Below are 21726 nucleotides of genomic sequence, written 5' to 3'. Positions count from 1 at the left end.
ACAGAGGTCTGCCAGGAGCACCCAGGAGACGTACAACGGCTATCAGTCCTACTGCACCGTCTGCCACTGCCGGTCTGGGGCTCCGTCCACCGGCCCCACTCAGCCCCCTGCCTGCTTGGGGTTCCAATCATCCAGGCTGGCAGTGGGCTGAGCGGGGCCGGGACCCCGGAAAATAGGCGCAAAACGATTGTCTGCCCTTGCTTTCATGGAAGGAGGGGGGCCTGACGACATGCACCCAAAACCACCCGCGACAAAGTTTTTGTCCCATCAGGCATTGGGAGCTTAACCCAGAATTCCAGTGGGCAGCGGAGACGGCGGGAACTGTGGGATAGCTACTCACAGTGCACCGCTCTGTAAGTCGATGCTAGCCACAGTACTGAGGATGCACTCCGCCCACTTAATGCGCTTAGTGTGGACATACGCAATCGACTGTATAAAATCGAATTCTAAAAATCGACTTCTATAAAATCGACCTAATTTCGTAGTGTAGACATACCCTAAGGAAACTACTGTCTCATTTTCATGAGACTTAGCCAACTAGGAACTTAAGCTTCACCCACTTGGGCATATTTGAACATTTTTCCAGGCTGACATGAAATAATCAGTTTAATTCACCGACTACAGTTAATCTCTTTGTTCCTTTAATAATTCATTTAGTTGTAAGTGTGAAACATGTTTTGATAAAAGATGTTTATGTATCCAAAACATTTAAGGTTGCTTTGTTAAATAAAAGTAATTTTATATGCTGTTTTTTGTTTAATTAAATTCCAGTTACCATCCTAATGCAGCTTGTCACAAATCATGAACAAAAAGTTAATTTATCTAGTAAATAAGCAATATATCATTCACCATTTTCTAACATACTCAAAATGTACAATTAATATAATAGTAATAGTAGTGAAAATAGTAAGCTATATAACTGCTTAAATCAATGTATGTTGGTATAGCATACCCTAGGCAGCAAAAAGAAGATCCAAATCTAGTGTAAATGCTCTATTTAGTTGTAAATCAACATGTTTAATGGTTATATGAACTAATGGGAACGCACCTTTCTTTAGAGAATAACTGAAGTACAAATGGAATCAATTATTTAAATTGAGACTTTCCATTTGGTGGTTAAATTGTCTTGATTTAAATCAATCCACCCTAATCAAAGAGTAATTATCAATGTTTCACTGTGAAACTGGGGGTATATATCTAGTGGGTCCTCACAGGGGTCTGTCCAGGGTCCGGTACTATTTTATATTTTCATTAATAACATGGGTAGTGGAGTGGAGAGTATGCTTGTAAAATCTGTGGAGGATACCAAGCTAGGAGGGGTTCCTAGTACTTTGGAGGACAGTATTAGAATTCAAAATGACCCTGATGAATTGGAGAATTGGTCTGAAATCAACAAGATGAAATTCAATAAAAACAAGTGCAAAGTACTACATTTAGGAAGAAAAAATTACATGGACAACTAAAAAATGGGAAATAACTGGCTAGGCAGTAGTACTGCTGAAAAGGAATTGGGGGGGTTATCGTGGATCACAAATTAAACATGAGCTAACAATGTGATGCAGTTGCAAAAAGGATAATATCATTCTGGGCTGTATTAACAGGAGTGTTGAATGTACGATACGGGAGGGGCAATTGCCCAGCTCTATTCGTCACAGGTGATGCTTCAGCTGAAGTATTGTATCCAGTTCTGGGGTGGCACACTTTAACAAAGATATGGACAAACTGAAGAGAGTCCAGAGGAGGGCAACAAAAATTATAAAAGATTTAGAAAGCCTGACCTACGAGGAGAGGTTAAAAGAACTGGGCAAGTTCTGTCTTGAGAAAAGATGACTGAAGGGGGGCCCAATACCAGTCTTCAAATATGTTAAGGGCTGTTATAAAGAGGACAGTGATCAATTGTTCTCCATGTCCACTGAAGGTAGGACAAGAACTAATCACTTTAATCTGCAGCAAGGGAGATTTGGATTGGACATTAGGAAAAGCTTTCTAACTATAAGGATAGTTAAGAACTGGATTAGGACTTCCAAGGGAGGCTGTGGAATCCCCATCATTGGAGGTTTTTAAGAACAGGTCAGGGATATCACCTGTCACTATCACCTGTCAGGGACAGTCTAGGTTTACTTGGTCCTGCCTCAACGCATTGGACTGGACTAGATGACCTAAATTTCTATGGTTCTATAAGACACTTGAAAGATAAGCAGACTGGTTTTTTTTACTGAGAAAATTTAAACATAACAAACTTTGAAATAGAAGGTAAAGAGGCTCCTTTGTGGTATACAACTTTAATTTATGATCCTCTATTTCAAGTAATTTTAGCTGTACTGGCAAAGGAAAATAGGTAAAAAACATTGTTGAGCAAGTGATCTCTCTTTCAGTTCACCGACTCCATATGAAATTCCTAGGGGAATGCCTCTAGTGAGTTCCACCTTTTCACAGCTATTGTTATGGCTCCTTTACCAACCAACCTACATAGAAACATTGATTCTATCAAGAAATTTCAACTCCTCCTACCTTCCCATCACAAATTACCCATCTTCCCTTTAACCATTTTTACTGATGGTGCACAGAAATTCAGCATTATACCAACTAAAACACAGAAGAGTAAACTTCTGGCCTGATTTTCAGAGGTGCTGACAACACGCATTTCTCAATGAAATCAACCTTCCGTATGCTTATCACTTCCGGCCCCTAATATGTTAGACGACAAATAATTATTACACTTACCTGGAACTAAAAGGATAAAACCAACAACAGCAACAACTGAGATGATGATTCCTGCAATAATTAAGCCAATCATCTCCTGAAATGTAGTTCCCTTTGATACTAAAGGAAAATGAAAGTAAGAGAGATAATTTGTTTAGCAATGAAGTATCATTTACAACATACACATCTTTTAAATTATGACCATGGTCAGAAAAAGGATCCCTTCAAGAATGGCATCTTAATGTTGTACATCTTTCCAGTTGTCCCTACAGTACTGACAGCAATAAAACTTGAGATCAGTATCCTAGATAAATTCCTAATCACAAATTAATTTACATCCTGCCTACCACAGGGCACAAGTCAACTTCCACAGATTTCACTGCAAGCTGGATCAGTTCCATAAAACCCTTTTGCCATTTCAATTAGATATGCTTAGTCTTCATTTATTTTCTTTTTTTCAGTGCATTATGAACTGTTTGTTCAGGTGATTAGGATGCTAGCCAAGGACATGGAAAACCTGCATTCGATTCTCTGCTCAGCCACAGACTTCCCGTGTGACCTAGGACATCTGACAGATTCATAAATTCCAAGGCCAGAAGGGACCACTGTGATCATCTGTAGTCTGACCTCTTGTATAAAACAGGTCTTAGAACTTCCCCAACATAATTCCTAGAGCAGATCTTTCAGAAAAACATTCAATCTTGATTTAAAAATTGGCAGTGATGGAAAGTCCACCATGACCATTGGTAAATTGTTCCTTTGATTAATTACTCTCACTGTTTAAAATGTACACCTTATTTCAACTCTCCATTTGTCTAGCTTCAACTTCCAACCATTGGATTGTGTTATACCTTTCCCCACTAGACTGAATAGCCCATTATTAAATATTTATTCCCCATAGACGTACTTCTAGACTATAATCAAGTCACCCTTTAACCTTCTTTTTCTAAAAGGTCTACACAAACTGGCTTCTACTTTCCATCTGATTTTTTAAAACACTAGATTCCATTTTCTGTTACTCCATTTTACCCTGCTGCTTCATTTATGAAAATGATATTCACACTAACATTCAGCATTTGTAAAGAATTTAAACAAAACTGAATACTTACCAGTAACGCCTAACTGAATCCAATAAAACAAAACAGCCCAGACCAGGAAGAATATGATGAGACTAGATTCTACTTGTGGGAGCCCCGGCCCTGAATTGACACACAAAAAGAGGGAAAGGGAACAGTGGGGGACATAAAATTTGAAGTTATTGGGTTTATATTATAAGTGCTCATTTTAGCCTAGTCTGTAGGCTGCTTAACACTCTCTCTGCTACCAATTTTAAAACCTATAACTACAACCTTTGATCTTCTGATGTAATTGGGTAAAATATGACAAGCTGTTCCCTACTCATTCAAGATTCCAATTACTGTAACTCCCAATTCCAGAAATGTATTTTTTCCCCCATGTTCCTTATCCACATCTGGACTAAGGAAGGCATTAGCAAGGTTTTTGTTCTTGTTTCACGCATTTTACACCACTACACATACTGGTATCTCTGCATTGATTTCTACTCATCAGTACGCTCTGATTTCACCTGTCTCTTGGTTGCCTCTCTCTCACTAATCTCTCATAGTAGGTTACCAGCCCTTCCTCAATGGCTCTGGATGGGATCAGAGCCAACTGAAAGTTACATTACTTTTGTCAAGTGCATGCTGCTGTTCATGGGCACAACATGCAAAACAGCAAGGAACAGAAGCAGAAGAGATTCTATCCAGGTAAAGTCATATGACTTTGTATGACACCTTCTGGCATGCATGCATGCATGCCAAGGGTTGCCTCCCAGTTACAGGACACAGCAATTTCCAAAATACCACTACTATGCTAAAAGGCATGCATAAATTCTTGCATTTCTGCACTTGGCCTTCTTGGTTTAAATTCATTCACCAAAGACCAAAGTCTACCTTTTCTATATTGCCCCTGACACTTGTTCCTCTATTCCCACCTCTCCACTCAATGGAATTTTGCACTTTCAGCTACTACTGCTAAAAAAAAGTTCACACCTTCAGCTAGATTTACACTGCTCACACACATCCCTGACAACACAACTCAACAGCCAGATCCCCAGCCCCAGAAGCAAAGTGTTAAGTACAACTACACCACCATTTTGTGGTGGGACAAGCTGCCACACTCTTAACACCATGCATTGGACTCCTCGTGGTTAGCACGATGCTCAGCACTTCACATGTATGACAGTTTGGAGTTGCTAGAACCATTGCTCCACGGAAATAGCATAGTAGCAGGCTTGGTGCCTGATGTTCCCTGGAGGTATGGGGAGGGATGCTAGGAGAAGGGCCAGGATGAGGAAATCACAAAAGGGTTGAAGGACTTGAGGAGAGAGCATGCGGGGATCAGGGGAAGTATATCAACTTCCCTATCACAGCAAGAGGCCTGACATAGTAGGTGGTTTTATTGATGGCCCTTTGTTTGATCAGTGACCATACGGCAGTGGGACAATCACAAGTGATACACCTTGGGATTTTTGTGGAGAGCAGTACAGTAGGGAGCGTGATGAAATACAAGGGTAATGTATTGTTCCACATGATCTCTCTGCCAAGAAATACTGGACTGTGTCTTTTCCATGTAGCCAAGCACACAGGCTAGTGGATCTCAGAAGCCATTCCAATTTATCTGCCTTCCCATTTTGCCCCACAAATGCACACCGGGGGCTGCCCATTAAAATGTCTATCAGGGACAGGGCTACTAAGTCCTTCAAAAAAAATCATAGCCATAAAAACTTTTTTGTCAGTGAATATAACTGGGCACCAGACTCAGGTATCCACAAACATTTCCAGACACACAAAACATATCAACAAACCCATGTACCAGGATTTATTCATTCGGTCATTCTATCTGTACTGCATGAGAGAGTATTACACTATTCTATCAAGGAAGTGTGGCCCAAAGGTAAGGAGTCAGGAAACCCTGGCTCCGTCACTGACTTCCTCTGTGACACTGGGGAAGTCATTTCATCTCTCTGTTTAACAATTTCCACCACTGTAAAATGAGGATAAGTACACTTTTCTATATAAAGTGTTTTGAGATCTACCAACTGAGAGCACTATATGTAGAGATCTGAAGACAGAAGGGCCTGATCATAGTCTTCAAATGTGTTATGAAGAGGAAAGTGATCAATTGTTCTCCATGTACACTGAAGGTAGACAAAAAATCTGTTTAATCTACAGGAAGGGTGATTTAGGTTAGATATTAGGAAAAACTTTCTAACGGTAAGGATATTTAAGTACTGGACTAGCTTTCAAGAGAGGTTGTCGAATCCCAGTCACTGGAAATTTTAAAGAACAGCTTAGATAAACACTTGTCAGGGATGGTCTAGAGCAGTGGTCTCCAACCTTTTTAAGCACAAGATCGCCTTTTGAATTTAAGTACAACCCAGGATCCACCTCAAAGAAAATGTAGAAATAACAGTTTATTATGTTATATAAAGCTGAGATCAATTGCTTAATATACATAATTATACATTTTCCCTGCTTACTAAGTCTGACACTTGTGACTGCAGATTACCAACCAGTGTCTTGAAATTCGGGTTGTAATTTGAAATAGCTAGTCGGAGGCAGTCCTACAGATGTGCATCTGTGATGTGGGTGTGATACTTGGACTTGGCGTTCTCACAAATGAAGATTATCATCTCACACAGATAGGTGGAACCAAAGTAAGCTTTCACTTTTAAAGCACAGGACAACAGAAGGGGATACTTTTCTCGGTTTATGAGTCCCCAAAAATCGTTGTCCCTTGATCTGGCTTTCAGCTCAATGTTATTTTGCATGGTAATTAGCTCCATATAAACTCCATTACTTTGTAAATCAAACACCTGATGGAATGTCAGGGCCAACCCACCAATGTCTGCTGGAAGGAACGGATTTGAGATCTACATGATGATTGGCTCCATCATGTCTAATTCTTGAAATCGCCTCTTGAATTCCTCTGCTAATTTGGTCAGCTGTGCACAGAACTTTTCAGGGTGGAACCATTTTTCTTTGTCTTCAATTTTTTCTAGTATTTTCTCCATACTGGGAAGTGCTGCAGCATTTTATCCTTTAACTGGAAGGATTACAGACTCAGTTTCAATTTGAATGCATTCACCGCTCTTATCGTATGTGGTAAGTTTCTGCCCTTTCCCTGCAGTTCACAGTTCAGCTCATTCAATGTGGACGTTATATCAGTAAGTCCAGCAGCCATACATTATCTGAGAGCTCACTGCACACTTCATTCCTTGATTTTAGAAAAGTGATGATTTCTGGCATTAGATCCAAAAATCTTTGCAGGACTTTCCCCCCGCTTAACCACCTCACATCTGCATGGAGGAGCAGCTCATCGTAAGCAGCATCCACTTCGTCAAGTAAAGATTTAAACAGGCAGTGCTGGAGGGCTCTTGCTCGAATTGAGTTTACAATTCTGACAACGATTTTCATTACATGTGAGAAGTCCATAACTTTATTTGCTAGTGCTTGCTGGTGGATTATACAGTGGTAATTCACAAATGAAGGAAAATCTGAATCATTTCTGCAAAATGAAACAAAGTCTCCATGTGCGCCAAGCATGGCGGATACACCATCCGTTCAGATTGAAACAAGTTTCTTGATTAGAATGATTTTCTCAAGAATGTACTTTTTGAATTCATTATAGATATCTTCACCTCTTGTTCTCTCTTTAAGGGACAAAACAGTCAGAAGGTCCTCTTTAGTTGTGTCATCCTTAAAAACCATTTGAACAAAAACAACTACCTGGGCTGTGTCGGTCATGTTGATCAATTCATCAAACTGCAGTGAAAAGCATTCGCAGTCATTCAAATCCTGCTGTAGTTGGTGAAAGACGTCGTCGGACAGATTCCACCCATTTTGCTACTGTGGATGCACCAAGTTACATGCTCTGGATTGCTGTCATCATTTCCTCTTTGTTTTTAAAGTCTTTAAATAAGGAGTCTGCTGCCACAGTCACTGCCTCTTTAAATACTTCTCCATCCGTAAGTGATTTATTGTGTTTTGCCAGCAGATGGCAAACAGTAAAGGATGCTTTAGTAGAGGCCTTCCTTTTTGCTGCTGGTTTAGTAAAATATGACTGTTGAGCTTTCAAAACAACCTTTAATTCATTAACTTTCTGTGTACGGAGTGGGCTATTCAAGGGGAAACTGTTCTTGAATTTGCTATGCATTGTTTTGTGGTGCTTTTCTAAATTCCCCTTTTCACTTATTTAAATACTTGTGTGACAGAGAAGACACACGCACTTATCTTTCACTGTCGCGAGCACAAATTTATTTTCCCATTCCGAATAGAAGTTGTAGGTCTTCGGTTTCTTTTTAGATGGCCCGGGTTTGTCACTCATTATTAATGCTAGCTAACTAGGTATGTATTTTTTAGTATAAAAAGAGAAAAGAGGAGAGCACTACCTACAACTGTAGTCTGTCTAACACTTCTGAGTGGTAGACATGCGCGCCACGCATGATAAGCTTTTTTTCTTTTCTTTTTTTCCAATTCTGCACTTGCAACCAAAGGTGCCAAGAGTTATGGCGCCTCCTGGTTATTAGGAAAGAAGAAGAGAGCACCCCTGTACTTTGTGGGGATAAGACTGGTCATGCTGGAGCCTGTCTCTACCCCTGGCTCATGTGCAAAGAAGAAATAAAGTTTCAGTAAATTTAACAGAGAACTAAAACCCAACGACCTTCAATGAAAGGGCCCTCGAGCGTGGCTTTTTCTTTGCATTCATCTGTCAGGTCCAAGTGCTCAGATCTGACCAGCGCTGCGTGCAGGCTGCCCAACTCCAGAGGGAGAAAGAAGTCACCGCTCTTTGCTTCCCCCATGACCGCCTTCCTTCCTGAGCAAGCACCCAGGCCAAGGAGAAACCCCCTGCAGGGATTGTGGGAAGCAGGGCTTTGCATTTTCCCCCTCAGCTCCCTCTAGCATGTAGGACAGCTGTCCCTTGGGCTGGAGGCCCAGGGGAAAAGCCTGTGTGGGTGGGTGCGCCATGGGGCTTGGTGGAGGTTGTCTGCTTGACCACAAGCCCTGTAACAGGGGGTGGTCTGGGCTGTCGCCTAACTCTGTCTGTGCTCCTAGCCGAGGAAGCACTTTCTCCTCAAGGCTCGCAGGCACCAGCCCCAACTTCCCATGGCAGCTGGTTAGCTGATTGTTTTAATCCTCCACCAGGGAGCTCCCTGCTGAACGCACACGGGCAATCAATGCCAGCAGCCTCGTCTCCCCTCCTGAGTCTGGGGGGGTGGGGGGGGGCGGAAGGGGGAGGCTGTACTCAGAGAAATACCTTCTTGTGGGCTAGATCCACGACTTTCCACAGCAGCTGGACCAGCTCTCTCTCATGGAATCCCAGCTTAGCCCCCTGAGCACCAGCAGTCTTCCCGAACAAGATCACCAGGTAGTCAGGAGGAGAGAAGGCAGCAACGGTCAGGGGTAGCAGCAGGCGAATTGATGGCAGGGGCAGCAAAGAGTGGGAGGAAGCAACAACAAAAGGCTGAAAGGACAGAGGTAGGTTGGATAAGAGGCGGGAATACCAAACTGGGGTTGAGGCAGCTGCAGGAAGGACGAAAAGTAGAGGGGTTCCAGAAGGGGTAGCAAAAACTGGAGGATAAGTGGGTGAGAGGCAGCAGGAGACAGAGGAGCCAATAGCACAGGGAAGGGGAAGCTGTAACCCAAAGGTAACGGGGCAGGAGGAGAAGCCACTTCCTAGCAAATGACAAAGTTGCCTATGATATCAACATATCCTCTAGAGCCCAAAGGAGCTCAGCTGAGACCTGGCTGTTCAGCCCCTAACTTGCTCTGCATGGTTACTGCAATGGCCTTTCTCCCTGCTGGTGACGTATAAAACCAAAGAAATGTGAATAGCTGTGACACCACTTCATGATCACTAGAGTCCCAGTGCCATTCTCTCCTGGAGCTCCATGAAAGAAGGGAGGGTGCCCTGGTTTGTAGTGCAGGGAGAGGTTCAGGGGACATCGCGTCCACTGCCTATCCACCCCACTGCAGGAAGAAGAAACTCCAGCACGCGCCACATTTTAAAGAAGCTCAAATCAACTCCACAGGGAAACCAGCTCTGCTGAAGCTTTGAATGTGGGGGAGGTTAGATGGGGAGTAGGATCCGAGACGGGAAGGTGGACTGGCGGGGGTGGGGGGGGGGTTGTGGAGCCAGGCTCCTAGGGAAGAGGAAGGAGATGATGAAGAGCAGGTGAGGTGACTTCTCCGCTGGGAATGGAAGGAAAGCGGCGATCATGTGGAGCAGAGGGATAGGATTGGGGCTGGGAGTGGAAAGGAGGCAAATGTGGGGTTTGCCAGTATAGCTTATTTTGCTCGGAGGCACTGGATAAGATACTGATAAAAGCGCAGTTTGGCTGGGATAAGCTAGTTTGGCTAAGAACGCTCTGCCACACAGTATAGCAGTGCTCTAGCTTCTAGCTAAGTGCTCCTATTATAGGTCTGGCCTCCGTTCCTTACACACCCACCTCTCCTGGCCAGTCATGCACCCTGCATGTGTACACAGCGTGCAAACCCCAGTCCATTAACACCAACACGTATCCCAGATACACTAGCACTGACATGCTGGTTGTGACGGTCCCACAGACAGCTCACCATGGTACAAACACACGCACACAGCTGTCCACGTAATAACAATCCCAGTCACATGCTCTCCCTGCTCAAGGCCCCAAGTAGTGACTGGATTTTCTTCTGGAAGGCAGAGGCACTGTCCCTCCTGCCTGAGGTTAGTGCAGCCTCTTCCCTGCCAGTCCCTTCCCCCCCCCCTTCTCCTTATTCAGCATTAATGTCACCCCCAACAGCTCATTCATCCTCCCAAATTAGCCAAATGAATTGTGTTGTTATACCAGTTACGACACTGAATGACCTGACATCAAAAACCATTCTGAATTCACAGCGAGAAGGCAATCTATTATTTCGTTCACCTGCCTGGCTGGGAGCACCAGGTTTTGGGCTGGAAACAAGCTCTGCTCCATTAATGGTATTGCAAAGCCCCAGTCAGGAGACTAGAGTATTTCATTTCATGCCATGGCAATTACCAAGGTGGCTGTTGTTGTTAACCCCCTGCAGCCTCTGATAGGTTAAGGCTGCTCTTTTGTTTGGGATGGGGTTGGTATACGCCTTGCATGTGTGTGGTTTAACCTGTCTGGGGCTGCTTGTTTAATCAGGGCTGTTCTCAAGCTGGGGCTTCCTTTGACTGGTAACACTGATTTCCTGCTCCTGCCCCCCCGCCACTATTGAGCAGCTGGAGATTCCCTCTCTGCTGGTTTCCCCCAGATGTAGTGTCTTCTGGCTGGGTGTGGCAAGGGAGCACCCATCGGCAGTTGCTGGAACTTGTTCTGTGCAGAAGCAGAAGCAGCAGCGCTGCGTTTCTGCCCAGGTTAGGAAGTGGGTGATGGGCAGTTTTCTGCCGATGCCTTTTCAGGATCAGAGGAGAGAGCCTAGCAGCAATTCAAGGCAGTAAGCCCAGCCCTCTCAACACCTCCCTGTCCCTTTAAGCATGTTTCAAGGGTAAGAAGAAGGCAACACCACCCCTGAGAATGCATCCACCAAATCAGCGCTGCAGCTACGCCAGCAGCATTGCAGCCTGTGGTTTGGGCAGAGAGCTGCATTTCAGCTGTACTGTGAGTTCAGCAGGCGCATCTGGCGTCTGGGCTGCCCTGTCCCTGCAGCGTACACTTTGTTAAAGTGCCGTCTGCTACTGGAAAACCACCACCTCTTTGGCAGAGAGTGCGATTGGGTGGGATGCACTCCCCTAGTTGGCTGCGATGCTGAAGGAGGTGGCGGGACAAGATGGAGGACTGAGACCGGGATCGATGCTCAAAGGCTCCAGGATCGACCAGTTGGTGACCACTGGTCTAGACCAGTGGTTTTCAAACTGTGGGTCGTGACTGGAATGTAAGGCACTGGGTCAGGGCGGCTCTGGTCAGCACCACCGTCTGGGCCGTTAAGAAGTCCCATTGACGGTGCTGCCCGGCTAAGGTAGGCTAGTCCCTACCTGTTCCGACACTGCACTGTGCCCTGGAAGCGGCCAGTAGCAGGTCCAGCTCCTAGGCGGGGTGGCCACATGGCTGTGCGCGCTACCCTACCCCAAGCGCTGGAGGGGAGGCAGTGCCTGTGGGCAAGAGCCGCTTGCACACCTCTGCCAAGGAGCCGGACCTGCTGCTGGCGGCTTCCAAGATTCAGTGCAGGCCGCAGTGCCAGGACAGGCAGGAAGCCTGCCTTAGCACCTCCGCTGCGCCGCTGACCGGGAGCCGCCCGAGGTAAGCCTGTGCCCCAACCCTGTGCCCCAATCCCCTGCCCCACCTATGAGCCCCGCAAATCCAGAGCCCGTTCCTGCACCCCAAACCCCTCATCCCTGGCCCCACCCCAGAGTCTGTACCCCCAGTCCAGAGCCCTGACCCCCTCCTGCACTCCAATCCTCTGCCCCAGCCCTGAGCCCCCTCAAACCACGAGCCCCCTCCTGCACCCCCAACCCCTCATGCCCAGCCCCACCCCAGAGCCTGCACCCCCAGCCCAGAGCCCTGACCCCCTCCCATACCCCAACCTCCTGACCTACTCCAGAGCCCTCCACACACCCTGAACCCCTCATTCTCAGCCCCACCCCGCAGCCCTTACTCCTGCACCCCAAACCTCTGGTTCGGTCCTGAGCCCCTCATCCCCAGCTCCGTTGGGTCGTGGGCATTAACAATTTTCTTCAACTGGGTCGCCAGAAAAAATGTTTGAAAACCACTGATATATATTTGGTCCTGCCTCAGCTCAGGGGCTCAAGGAGGATGTGTGGACCACACGATCTCTCGAGTTCCCTTCCAGCCCTGTATTTCTATGATCTAGAAAATGGATCAGAATATACATAAACTCAAATGAGTGTGGCACAAATACCATATAATCTGTAAAATCTAAATCAGGTGAAAAAGCCTCAGCATCCCTAAAAGTTAACAGAGACAATGCCAGCCGGCAGGCCCAACTCTTACTCATAGAAATATTCCCCTGGACTTTGATATAACTATGCTCACAAGGACTGCTCAGGTGAGTAAAGACTGGACTTTATGTTCTAGGTATTTTTAATGGTTCATTTTCACATTTGTTATTTTGTGTCCTTTCCCTCAAGACCTGGTTTGTTTCATTTCATAGCAGGCTTACAAAATCACATGACATCAACTTACCTACACGGTATATAAGTTCAATTACAGTTTCTCCTTCCCTATTGGATTCTGTCACTTCACAACTGTAGTTTCCTGGAACTGCTTGCGTTTTTGAAATTGACAAGGAGGCACTGCCCAGACTTAAATTTTGTACAGATTCTAACACAGCAGATGAAAAATTCTTGTTTCTGTGGGTCTTTTCTGTAGATCCTTCAAAACTGAAAAATTCTTTTTTTTCTAGTTTCCATTTAACAAACATGACTTTAATACTCTTCTGTGCTAGATTAGTCACTATGCAAGGTAGGATGACTGTTTCATTACAAATGGTTTGTTCAACAGACTTGATTGCATTGAACTGCAACTGGGCAGAACCTGGAAGAAAAAAAAAGTTTGATTAGACAGTCTTCCACAATTAATTTACCCAACACCTGAGCAACAAGAAAGCTACTGAAATATTGAAAAGTTTAATGGATGGCCAGACATGATCACACACTTGAAACAAGCACAGATTAATGTTCTTCATTAGGGACAAGAGGGAAAACAAGAGATAAGAAGAAGAAAAACTTTGAGAAAGAGAGGAAGGATGGATGGATTTAAAAAAAATATTCCCCAAGAAGGCTATGCTTGGAAAGAGAGAGGAAGAGGCAAGAGGAGATTACAGCCCTTTTTTAGACATATTTACTGCTTCTTGATTCTTACATGATGTTTGGGAACCACCACAACTGGTGTCTTAGAAGTACCTAACATATATAAGTAAACAAACATTCTCAGTGCTGCATCTAACCAGACAATTCTTCTGGGATATTTTCTGGGTCTAGGGCCACATGGAGAAAACATCTGCACTAAGGCCCAATTTCAGCAAAGCACATGTTTAACTAAGTATATGAGCAGCCCCACTAAAGTTCGACTTTGACTTAAGGCAGAGATGCCTGTACCATCAGTTACTGTTGAGGGAATTCTGTGTGCAGAATTTTTAATTTTTTGGCACAATATTTTAAAATTCTGCAAATTTTACTTGTTAATAAATGTGGAGGCTCCAGCATGGCAGTGGGGAACACAGGCCACTTGGAGGTGGGAGATCACCATGCAGCTCCCCTCCCCTGGGACAGCGACTTGGCGGTGAAGCTTCACCTGACCCTAACACACTGAAAGGGCCGGGTCTGAGCCAGAAACACCCCGGGGCCCTGCCCCACTGTGCCAGGCACATCAGGTGTGAGCAGGCCGGCTCAACCCAGCAGGATCCAAGTGCAGAGGGCCTTAGTAGGGGGGATCCAGGTGTAGGGCAAGCTGGATGCAGATGGCTCAGTAGGGGATCTCGATGCAGGGGGGCTCCAAGTGCAGGGGCAATAGGACTCTGCAGGGGGGTCGGGCTCAGCAGGGGAAAGTTGCGGGGCTCAGCAGGGGGATCCGGCTGCAGCTGGCTGGGGCTCGTTGGGGTGAGGGTCTGGGTGCAGCTGGTTGGGGTTGAATGGGGTGAGGGTCTGGGGGGCACATCGGGATGGTCCAGGTGCAGGGGAGATGGGGCCAGTTGGGGTGGGGGTTTGATGGGCCTTCTTAACAAGGGAGCCCCAGTGGCAGCTGCTGCCAAGGGGACACCAGATGCTGGGCTCCTGCTTCCTCTATGCCCTTCTCTTCCCCATCCCATCCCATCCCCATTCCCTAATGCCTCTTGCCCCATCCCCTCCCCATTCCTCTCCCCACTGTCCCCTCTCTCTATCCCCCTCACACCCACATCCACCTCCCCCACCCTGTCCCACCCCCTTCCTTCCCCACTGCCTCTTCCCCCCACCCCACCCGCCTTTCCCATTTACCCCCGTCACCATTCCTGCCTTCCCCCACCGCAGGCACTCACTGTTGTACAGAAAACAGGATGGTTCCTAGTACACAGAAGGGGAACATGACAAGCACTAGGACTCAGGAGGCGGTGTTCGAACAGCACCCTCCTTCAGCCAGGCAGCTTTGCGCTTGCAGAAATGGGGGGGGGGGGGAGATAGAGAATGGCAGTGGCAGGTGACCCCGTGTGGCTCCCACCTTGCCTCTGTTTGGAGGGACAATGCCCTCCCAAACTATGTCCATGGGCATCCCCAGCCCCTCCCCAGGTGGCTTCCCTGTCACTTTCTGCAGGGAAGCAAAGAAATCTGCGCGGGGGGAGAGGAGGTACGACGACGACATGTTTTCCATATACACGCATTGGCACAGAATTCCCCCGGGAGTAATCAGTAAGGGACAAGCTCTTCTTCTGTAGAATTTTTCTTTGCAGCTGAACGGGGGCTTAGGAGGGAAACAAACACCACTGTTGTTTCTGCTTCCATGCTCCCTAGAGAAGCATGGAAAGAATGAGTGATGGTTTGTACAAAAGTTATGTTTGTTATTTGTACCTCCTGTACTCTGAAGGTGGAGCCAAATCCCCTGAGGGTTAGAACTTACTTTGCAAATTATGTCTTATTTTTGTATAGAGGGGTTGCTCACCCAAAAATACGTAGATCAAATAAGAGCATATCTTCTCATTTATTTAGCTGTATCTGGTCAGTAGGTCAGATAATTCAGAAATTTCAGGTGGTATTTTCCTACACTATGAACCAAAATTTATCAGAATTTTTAAAAACAGAAGGCTAAATTCTCTCCACATATCCATCTAAAGGTTATCTTATAGCATTTATTGCCATGGTATCTAGACGCTTCCCAGGTAAATGAGATCTGCATGGCAATGATGCCATTGGGAGGCAGGGCCAGGAGTGGGGCCACAGTCAGGGCTGGGGCCGCAGCTGGGCAATGGGTGGAGCCAGGGCCACAGCTGGGAGTAGGGCCATGGTCAGGGCCTGGAGATGCGGCTGGAGCTGCAACCAGGCCGGGCCAGAAGCCAGGGGCTGAGCCCGCAGCTGGGGGCAAATCTGGGGCTTGGAGCAGAGCCGTGGCCAGGGGCTGAGGCCACCAGCAGTGGGAGCCATGGCTGGGCCTGCAGCCCAGGCCCAGCTGGGGGTGGGGGCCTGGAGTGGGCACCAGAGCCGTAGCCAGAGCAGAGCTCGACGGTGCTCCTTCCCTGCCCCCCATGGGGGAATGCCTGACCCCACTGTCCCCCCCAAACATTCCTCTATGCCCTGCTAGGGGCAGCACCCACAGTTTGGGGACCATTGATCTAAAAGCTTGGGGTGCAAGTCTTCTAATAGCATAAAACATTCCTTTTCAACCCTAAGTTCTCATGAATATTGGCTGCTATAATGTCAGAAGTTTAAGTCAAATAGGGTGCCAGGAGAAGCAAGATGATAATCAAAATAATCTGATTTTACAGCACGAGTGTCTATGTTCAGTATTTTTGTTAGTTATCTACAGCTCAACAACTATAGTGGGTTTTTGTTTTTGTTTTTTTTAAAAAGAGATTCACAATATCCAATTGCCTTAATGCCCAGAAGCCTCAAACTGGATCAAGAACCGCAATGTGCTAGACACCATATCTAGACCCGCAAATCCTGCGAACACTTGTGCGTAAAGTTAACCATGTACATGAGTTACTGGGCATTGTACACCAAAAAATAAAAAATTCTGTGCCAAAAAAAAATTCTGCATACAATAGTTTAAAATTCTGCAAATTTTATTTGTCAAAATAACACTACATAATCACACCAGTTTCAATTATTTTGATAATTTATTTCAAAATACCTGTCAGCAAATAAGTCTGTAACAATACAGACAGACACACACAAATTCTCCCAGGAATAGAGATAAAGAAACCCCTATGACAACCCAGATTTCTGTTTCTCTGCCTCCTTCCCCCCAGGAGCCCAGCCAGAGGCCAGAAACATACAACCCCCCACCTCCTGAACCAGCCACGGTTGCCCCCCCAGCCAACCCATCCTCTGAGATACCCAACCCCACCTCTGAGCCCAGCCACGGGGCCCCACCGGCCCAGATACCCACACCATCTCCTCCATGAGCCCAGCCGCGGCTGTCCCCCTTGCCCAGATACCTGCATCCCCTACCCCCAGAGCCCGACACCTGTCTCCCTTTCCCCCAAAGCTCAACCATGGCCCCCTCCCAGCCCAGACAGACACCCCCAGCCCAGGGATCCAGAGGGAGAAACAGCCTGATGCTTGGCCCCAGGCTTGCATGGAGTTTCTTGCATGCCACCGTCTCCCTCTCTCAGGGTGTGCTGGGAATTGCAGCAGCTAGGAACCCTCTAGATCACTCCCCCTCTCCCCAGCAGTATCTTCTGTGTGCAAGCTGGGCTCTGCCGGGTCCAGTGGCCCCTAGTGGCAGCCAGCAGCACTGCAGCCCATCTCTGTGGGGGAAAGGAAATTCTGCATTGCGTAGTGGTGCAGAATTTCCCCAGGAGTAAGAGTAGCTCCAATTCCACTGACTTCAATTAGATTACTAACATGTGTAAGTGCCTGCAGAATCATGGCATGTATCTGACAACCAGCCATAGCTCGTAAAGCTTTTTTTCCAACTGGTACAGCTATTTGTAGTTCCAGTAAGCTTTTCAGAGCACTGGCCCTTGATCAATGATCACCTCCACCCCAAAAGCAGCTGATCCTTGAACTGTATTACTGTAACACACTGCCACTAATCACTGGGTTGGCCATTAATATAACAAGCATAAACAAACAAACTTTATATATACTACAGTATTAGTTGGCACCTTGTAATGAAAACGCGCACACACACACATATATTGCTTTGGTCAAATAAAACAATCACTTAGCTTACTCATTGAACTTTCTTGACTATACCCTGAGAAAACCAAAACATAGTAAAACTGTACATAGAGCTATACACTATCAGATTGTATGAACTTTATTTTAAGAAGTCTAAGTTTATATTAAGCAAATACACACCATTAAAAATGACATTGGTGCCCTGATAAAGTGAACAAATGACTCTCATAACTAAAATTTGTAATATTTCAGCTTAAGATTCAGATTTTTTTTAAAAAGGTTCAACAGAGTTCACTGCACAAGGACAAGTTACAGCTTATGGGATGAGTTTGGGAAAAACATTATATGGGAAAAGTTAAACTCATAGCAAAGAGTGTAAACATTTTCCATTCTGACTTTAAAACTACAGTATAGGAAAGTAGGCTATTTACCAAGACTCATGAAACACACAAAATCATCTGAACCACTCAAAATAAAAAGTACAGTAGAACCTCAGAGTTACGAACACCTTGGGAAAGGAGATTGTTTGTAACTCTGAAATGTTCGCAACTCTGAACAAAATGTTATGGTTGTTCTTTCAAAACTTTAGAACCGAACATTGACTTAATACAGCTTTGAAACTTTACAATGTAGAAGAAAAAAGCTGCTTTTAAGCACCTTAATTTAAATGAAACAAATACAAAAACAGTTTCCTTACCTTATCAAATCTTTTTTTCATCTTTTTTTTTTTTTTTAGTAGTTTATGTTTAACACAGTATTATACTGTATTTGCTCTTTTATTGGTCTCTGTTGCTGCCTGATCTCATACTTCTGGTTCCAAATGAGGCATCTGGTTGACTGGTCAGTTCGTAACTCTGAGGTTATACTGTATTAACTTAAATGTTCCTTTAAATTAACTAACATAAAACTCGAGTTATCATCACTTTGTCCCAAATTCAGCAAGGTATTCCAGCACAACACAGTCCTATTAAGCTAAAAGGACTACTCATATGCTTAGATTTAGGCACGTTACTGAACTGGTCCCGTCTGTTGACTTCATATAGCTGATTCCTGGTTTCAGCTTTGAGATTTCTTTTCGTGATCCAAGGAAGATATACACAGAATCATAGAACTGGAAGGGACCTCAAGAGGTCATCTAGTCCAGTCCCCTGCATCAAGGCAGGACTAAGTATTATCTAGACCATCCCTGACAGGTGTTTGTCTAACCTGCTCTTAAAAATCTCCAATGATGGAGATTCCACAACCTCCCTAGGCAATTTATTCCAGTACTCAACCACCCTGACAGTTAGGAAGTTTTTCCTAGTGTCCAACCTAAACCGCCCTTGCTGCAATTTAAGCCCATTGCTTCTTGTCCTATCCTCGGAGGTTAAGAAAAAAAAGTTCTCCCTCCTCCTTGTAACAACCTTTTACATACTTGAAAACTGTTATGTCCTCTCTGTCTTCTCTTTTCCAGACTAAACAAGCCCAATTTTTTCAATCTTCCCTTGTAACTCATGTTTTCTAAACCTTTAATCATTTTTGTTACTCTTCTCTGGACTCTCTCCAATTTGTCCACATCCTTCCTGAAATGTAGTGCCCAGAACTGGACACAATACTCCAGTTGAGGCCTAATCAGCATGGAGTAGAGCAGAAGAATTACTTCTCATGTCTAGTTTACGACACTCTTGCTAATACATCCCAGAAGAATGTTTGCTTTTTTGGCAACAGCATTACACAGTTGACTCATATTTAGCCTGTGGTCCACTATGACCCCCAGGTTCCTTCCTGAAGTCATTTCTCTTTTGGTATGTGTGCAATGCATTGTTCCTTCCTAAATGGAGTACTTTGCATTTGTCCTGATTAAATTTCATTCTATTTACTTCAGACCATTTCTCCAGTTTGTCCAGATCATTTTGAATTTTAATCCTATCCTCCAAAGCACTTGCAACCCCTCCCAGCTTGGTACCGTCCGCAAACTTTTTAAGTGTACTCTCTATGCCTTTATATAAATCACTGATGAAGATATTGAATAGAACTGGACCCAGAACTGATCCCTGCGGGACCCCACTCATTACGCCCTTCCAGCATGACTGTGAACCACTGATAACTACTCTCTGGGAATGGTTTTCCAACCAGTTTTGCAACCACCTTATAGTGGCTCCATTTAGTTTGCATTTCCCGAGTTTGTTTATGAGAAGGTCATGCGAGACAGTATCAAAAGCTTTACTAAAGTCAAGATATACCACATCTAAGGCTTCCTCCCTATCCACAATGCTTATTACCCTGTCAAAGAAAGCTATCAGTTTGGCCTGACATGATTTGTTTTTGACAAATCCATGCTGACTGCCACTTATCACCTTATTATCTTCAAGTTGTTTGCAAATCGATTGCATAATTATTTGCTCTACTGTCTTTCCAGGTACAGAAGTTAAGATGACTGGTCTGTAATTCTCCAGATTGTTCTTATTTCCCTTTTTACAGATTGATATGACAAGAGAATGTATTTATTTACACAATTATATAATTACGTAGTAGGGGCCTCTGTGCATACACACCTCTAACAACCTACAAAGGGCTAGAACATGCCCCAAAACATTAAACACCGACGCTAAAAGCTAGCTGGATGTCTAACCGCCAGTGGCCTGCTCTTTGGGGGTCCCGAGCACCTGCCGCTCCCACGGCCTGCAAGGGAACCTGTGGGTGCTCAGCACTGGCCGGCCGGACCCCCTCCCAGGCAAGAGCCTAACACACAGGCGGCGACATTTAACTCTGCACCCACAGAGGCTTGGGAAGATGGCTTACACTGCGTCTAAGGCAGAGCCTGGCACTGGGCTCGGAAGGAGCAGCCCCCACCCGGCTTGGCTCCCAAGACACAGACCCACACACAGACACACCCAGACCCACCCCCCAGACTCTCCCAGGGACCTTTGCTGGGACCGGCGCCTTCAGCACAGCCCCGGGCCCCACCCAGCCCCGCGCCCCAGCCCCATCCAGCCACGCGGCGCCCGGGTGCGAGGAGCCACCCCGGGCTGGCAGCGGGGCCCGGAGCCCCGCACCCGGTCCCGCGGCTCCTGCCGCTCAGTGACAGCGCCAGGCCCCGTCCTTCCCGCCCGGTGCCGCTGCCAGCGCCGGGGCTGCCGGATGCGCCGGGCCGGGGGCTCTAGGCCCGGGGAGGGAGACTCACCCGCGCACACGGCGCCCAGCAGCACCCAGGCCCCCAGCGCCCACATAGTCCCCGTCCACAAGGCGCCACTCGGCCCGGGAAGCCGCGCTGCCTCCGCCTCGCTGGCGGCGGCCAGGGACCCGCCCGAACTGACGCGCTTCCGCCGCCAGCAGGGCGGGGCTGGCGGGTTTCGCTTTCGGTTACCCCGGGCGGGGGAGGGGGGAATCGCGGCGCGCGCGCGTGGACGTGCGTGGGGGGGGGAGGGTTGGGATCCCGGCGCGGCGGTGGCGGCGGCGGGCGGGAGAATCCCAGTGCAAGGAGAGGGGGGCGGGGGCGCGTCGGGGCGAGTGCTGCGCAGTTCCGTGTGTTTTGTAGGGTCCTGGGCTCTGTTCGGGGTCCTGGACCCTGTGGGGGAGGCGCTATCGTACTTGCAAGACACTGTATTGCCAGCCCCAAGCGTTAAACCCATGAATCAGCCCCTTCCCCCTCCAAAGAGAATGGGCTTAAAATCAGAAGTAAAAATTCACTTTGGGGACCTTTTTATTTGGCATCTGGTGTTTGAGGCCTTCGGCTGAACGCGGGGCACGTTTTGTAGCTTTTCTCCACACACCGAGAGACCTGAAGTCTTCCTTTTTCTGGGATTCTCCTCTAATAACATGCCCCAACAAACAAGCATACTCTGCTCAGGCTATGTCTACGCTGCCCACCTTTTAGCGACACAGCTGTGGCCACTACAGCCCTGCCACTAAAAGGTGCGCCGTGGGGCCGCTCTTTGTTGGCGGGAGAGAGCTCTCCTGCCAACCAGAAAACTCCACCCCCAACGAGAGGCAGCAGCAGCAGCTTTGTCGGCGGGAGAGCTCTCCTGCTGACAAAGCACTGTTCACACCGGCGCTGTTCGTCGGTAAAACTTTTGTCCTTCAGGGGTGTGTGTTATCCTTGCTCCTTATCCTATTCCTTCATCCTCTGAATGCCCTCTCCTCCACCTCGCCTCAGCCCTGCAAAGCCTGTAAGGCATCCCCTGTAGCTTGCAAGCTCTGCAGGGG

At 46.6% G+C, this 21726-nt stretch overlaps 1 protein-coding gene across 3 annotated transcripts in view; it reads right to left on the bottom strand.

Moving 5' to 3' along the window:
- CD47 (CD47 molecule) overlaps window positions 1-20853 on the bottom strand; it is a 39076-nt gene extending 18223 nt beyond the window's left edge. For all 3 annotated transcript variants that reach the window (XM_074972892.1, XM_074972903.1, XM_074972911.1), the window contains exons 1-4: window positions 20705-20853; window positions 12911-13261; window positions 3813-3902; window positions 2725-2823 (exon numbers count right to left, since the gene is read on the bottom strand). In XM_074972892.1, coding sequence (XP_074828993.1) covers window positions 2725-2823; window positions 3813-3902; window positions 12911-13261; window positions 20705-20750 — 586 coding nt within the window. In that variant the 5' untranslated portion in view covers window positions 20751-20853. The remainder of the gene's footprint in view (window positions 1-2724; window positions 2824-3812; window positions 3903-12910; window positions 13262-20704) is intronic.
- Window positions 20854-21726: the final 873 nt, after the last annotated feature.

The sequence above is a fragment of the Natator depressus genome, chromosome 1 (assembly GCF_965152275.1).
Source record: "Natator depressus isolate rNatDep1 chromosome 1, rNatDep2.hap1, whole genome shotgun sequence".
Lineage (NCBI taxonomy): Eukaryota > Metazoa > Chordata > Testudines > Cheloniidae > Natator > Natator depressus.
This window is presented reverse-complemented; position numbering and strand designations above follow the sequence as displayed.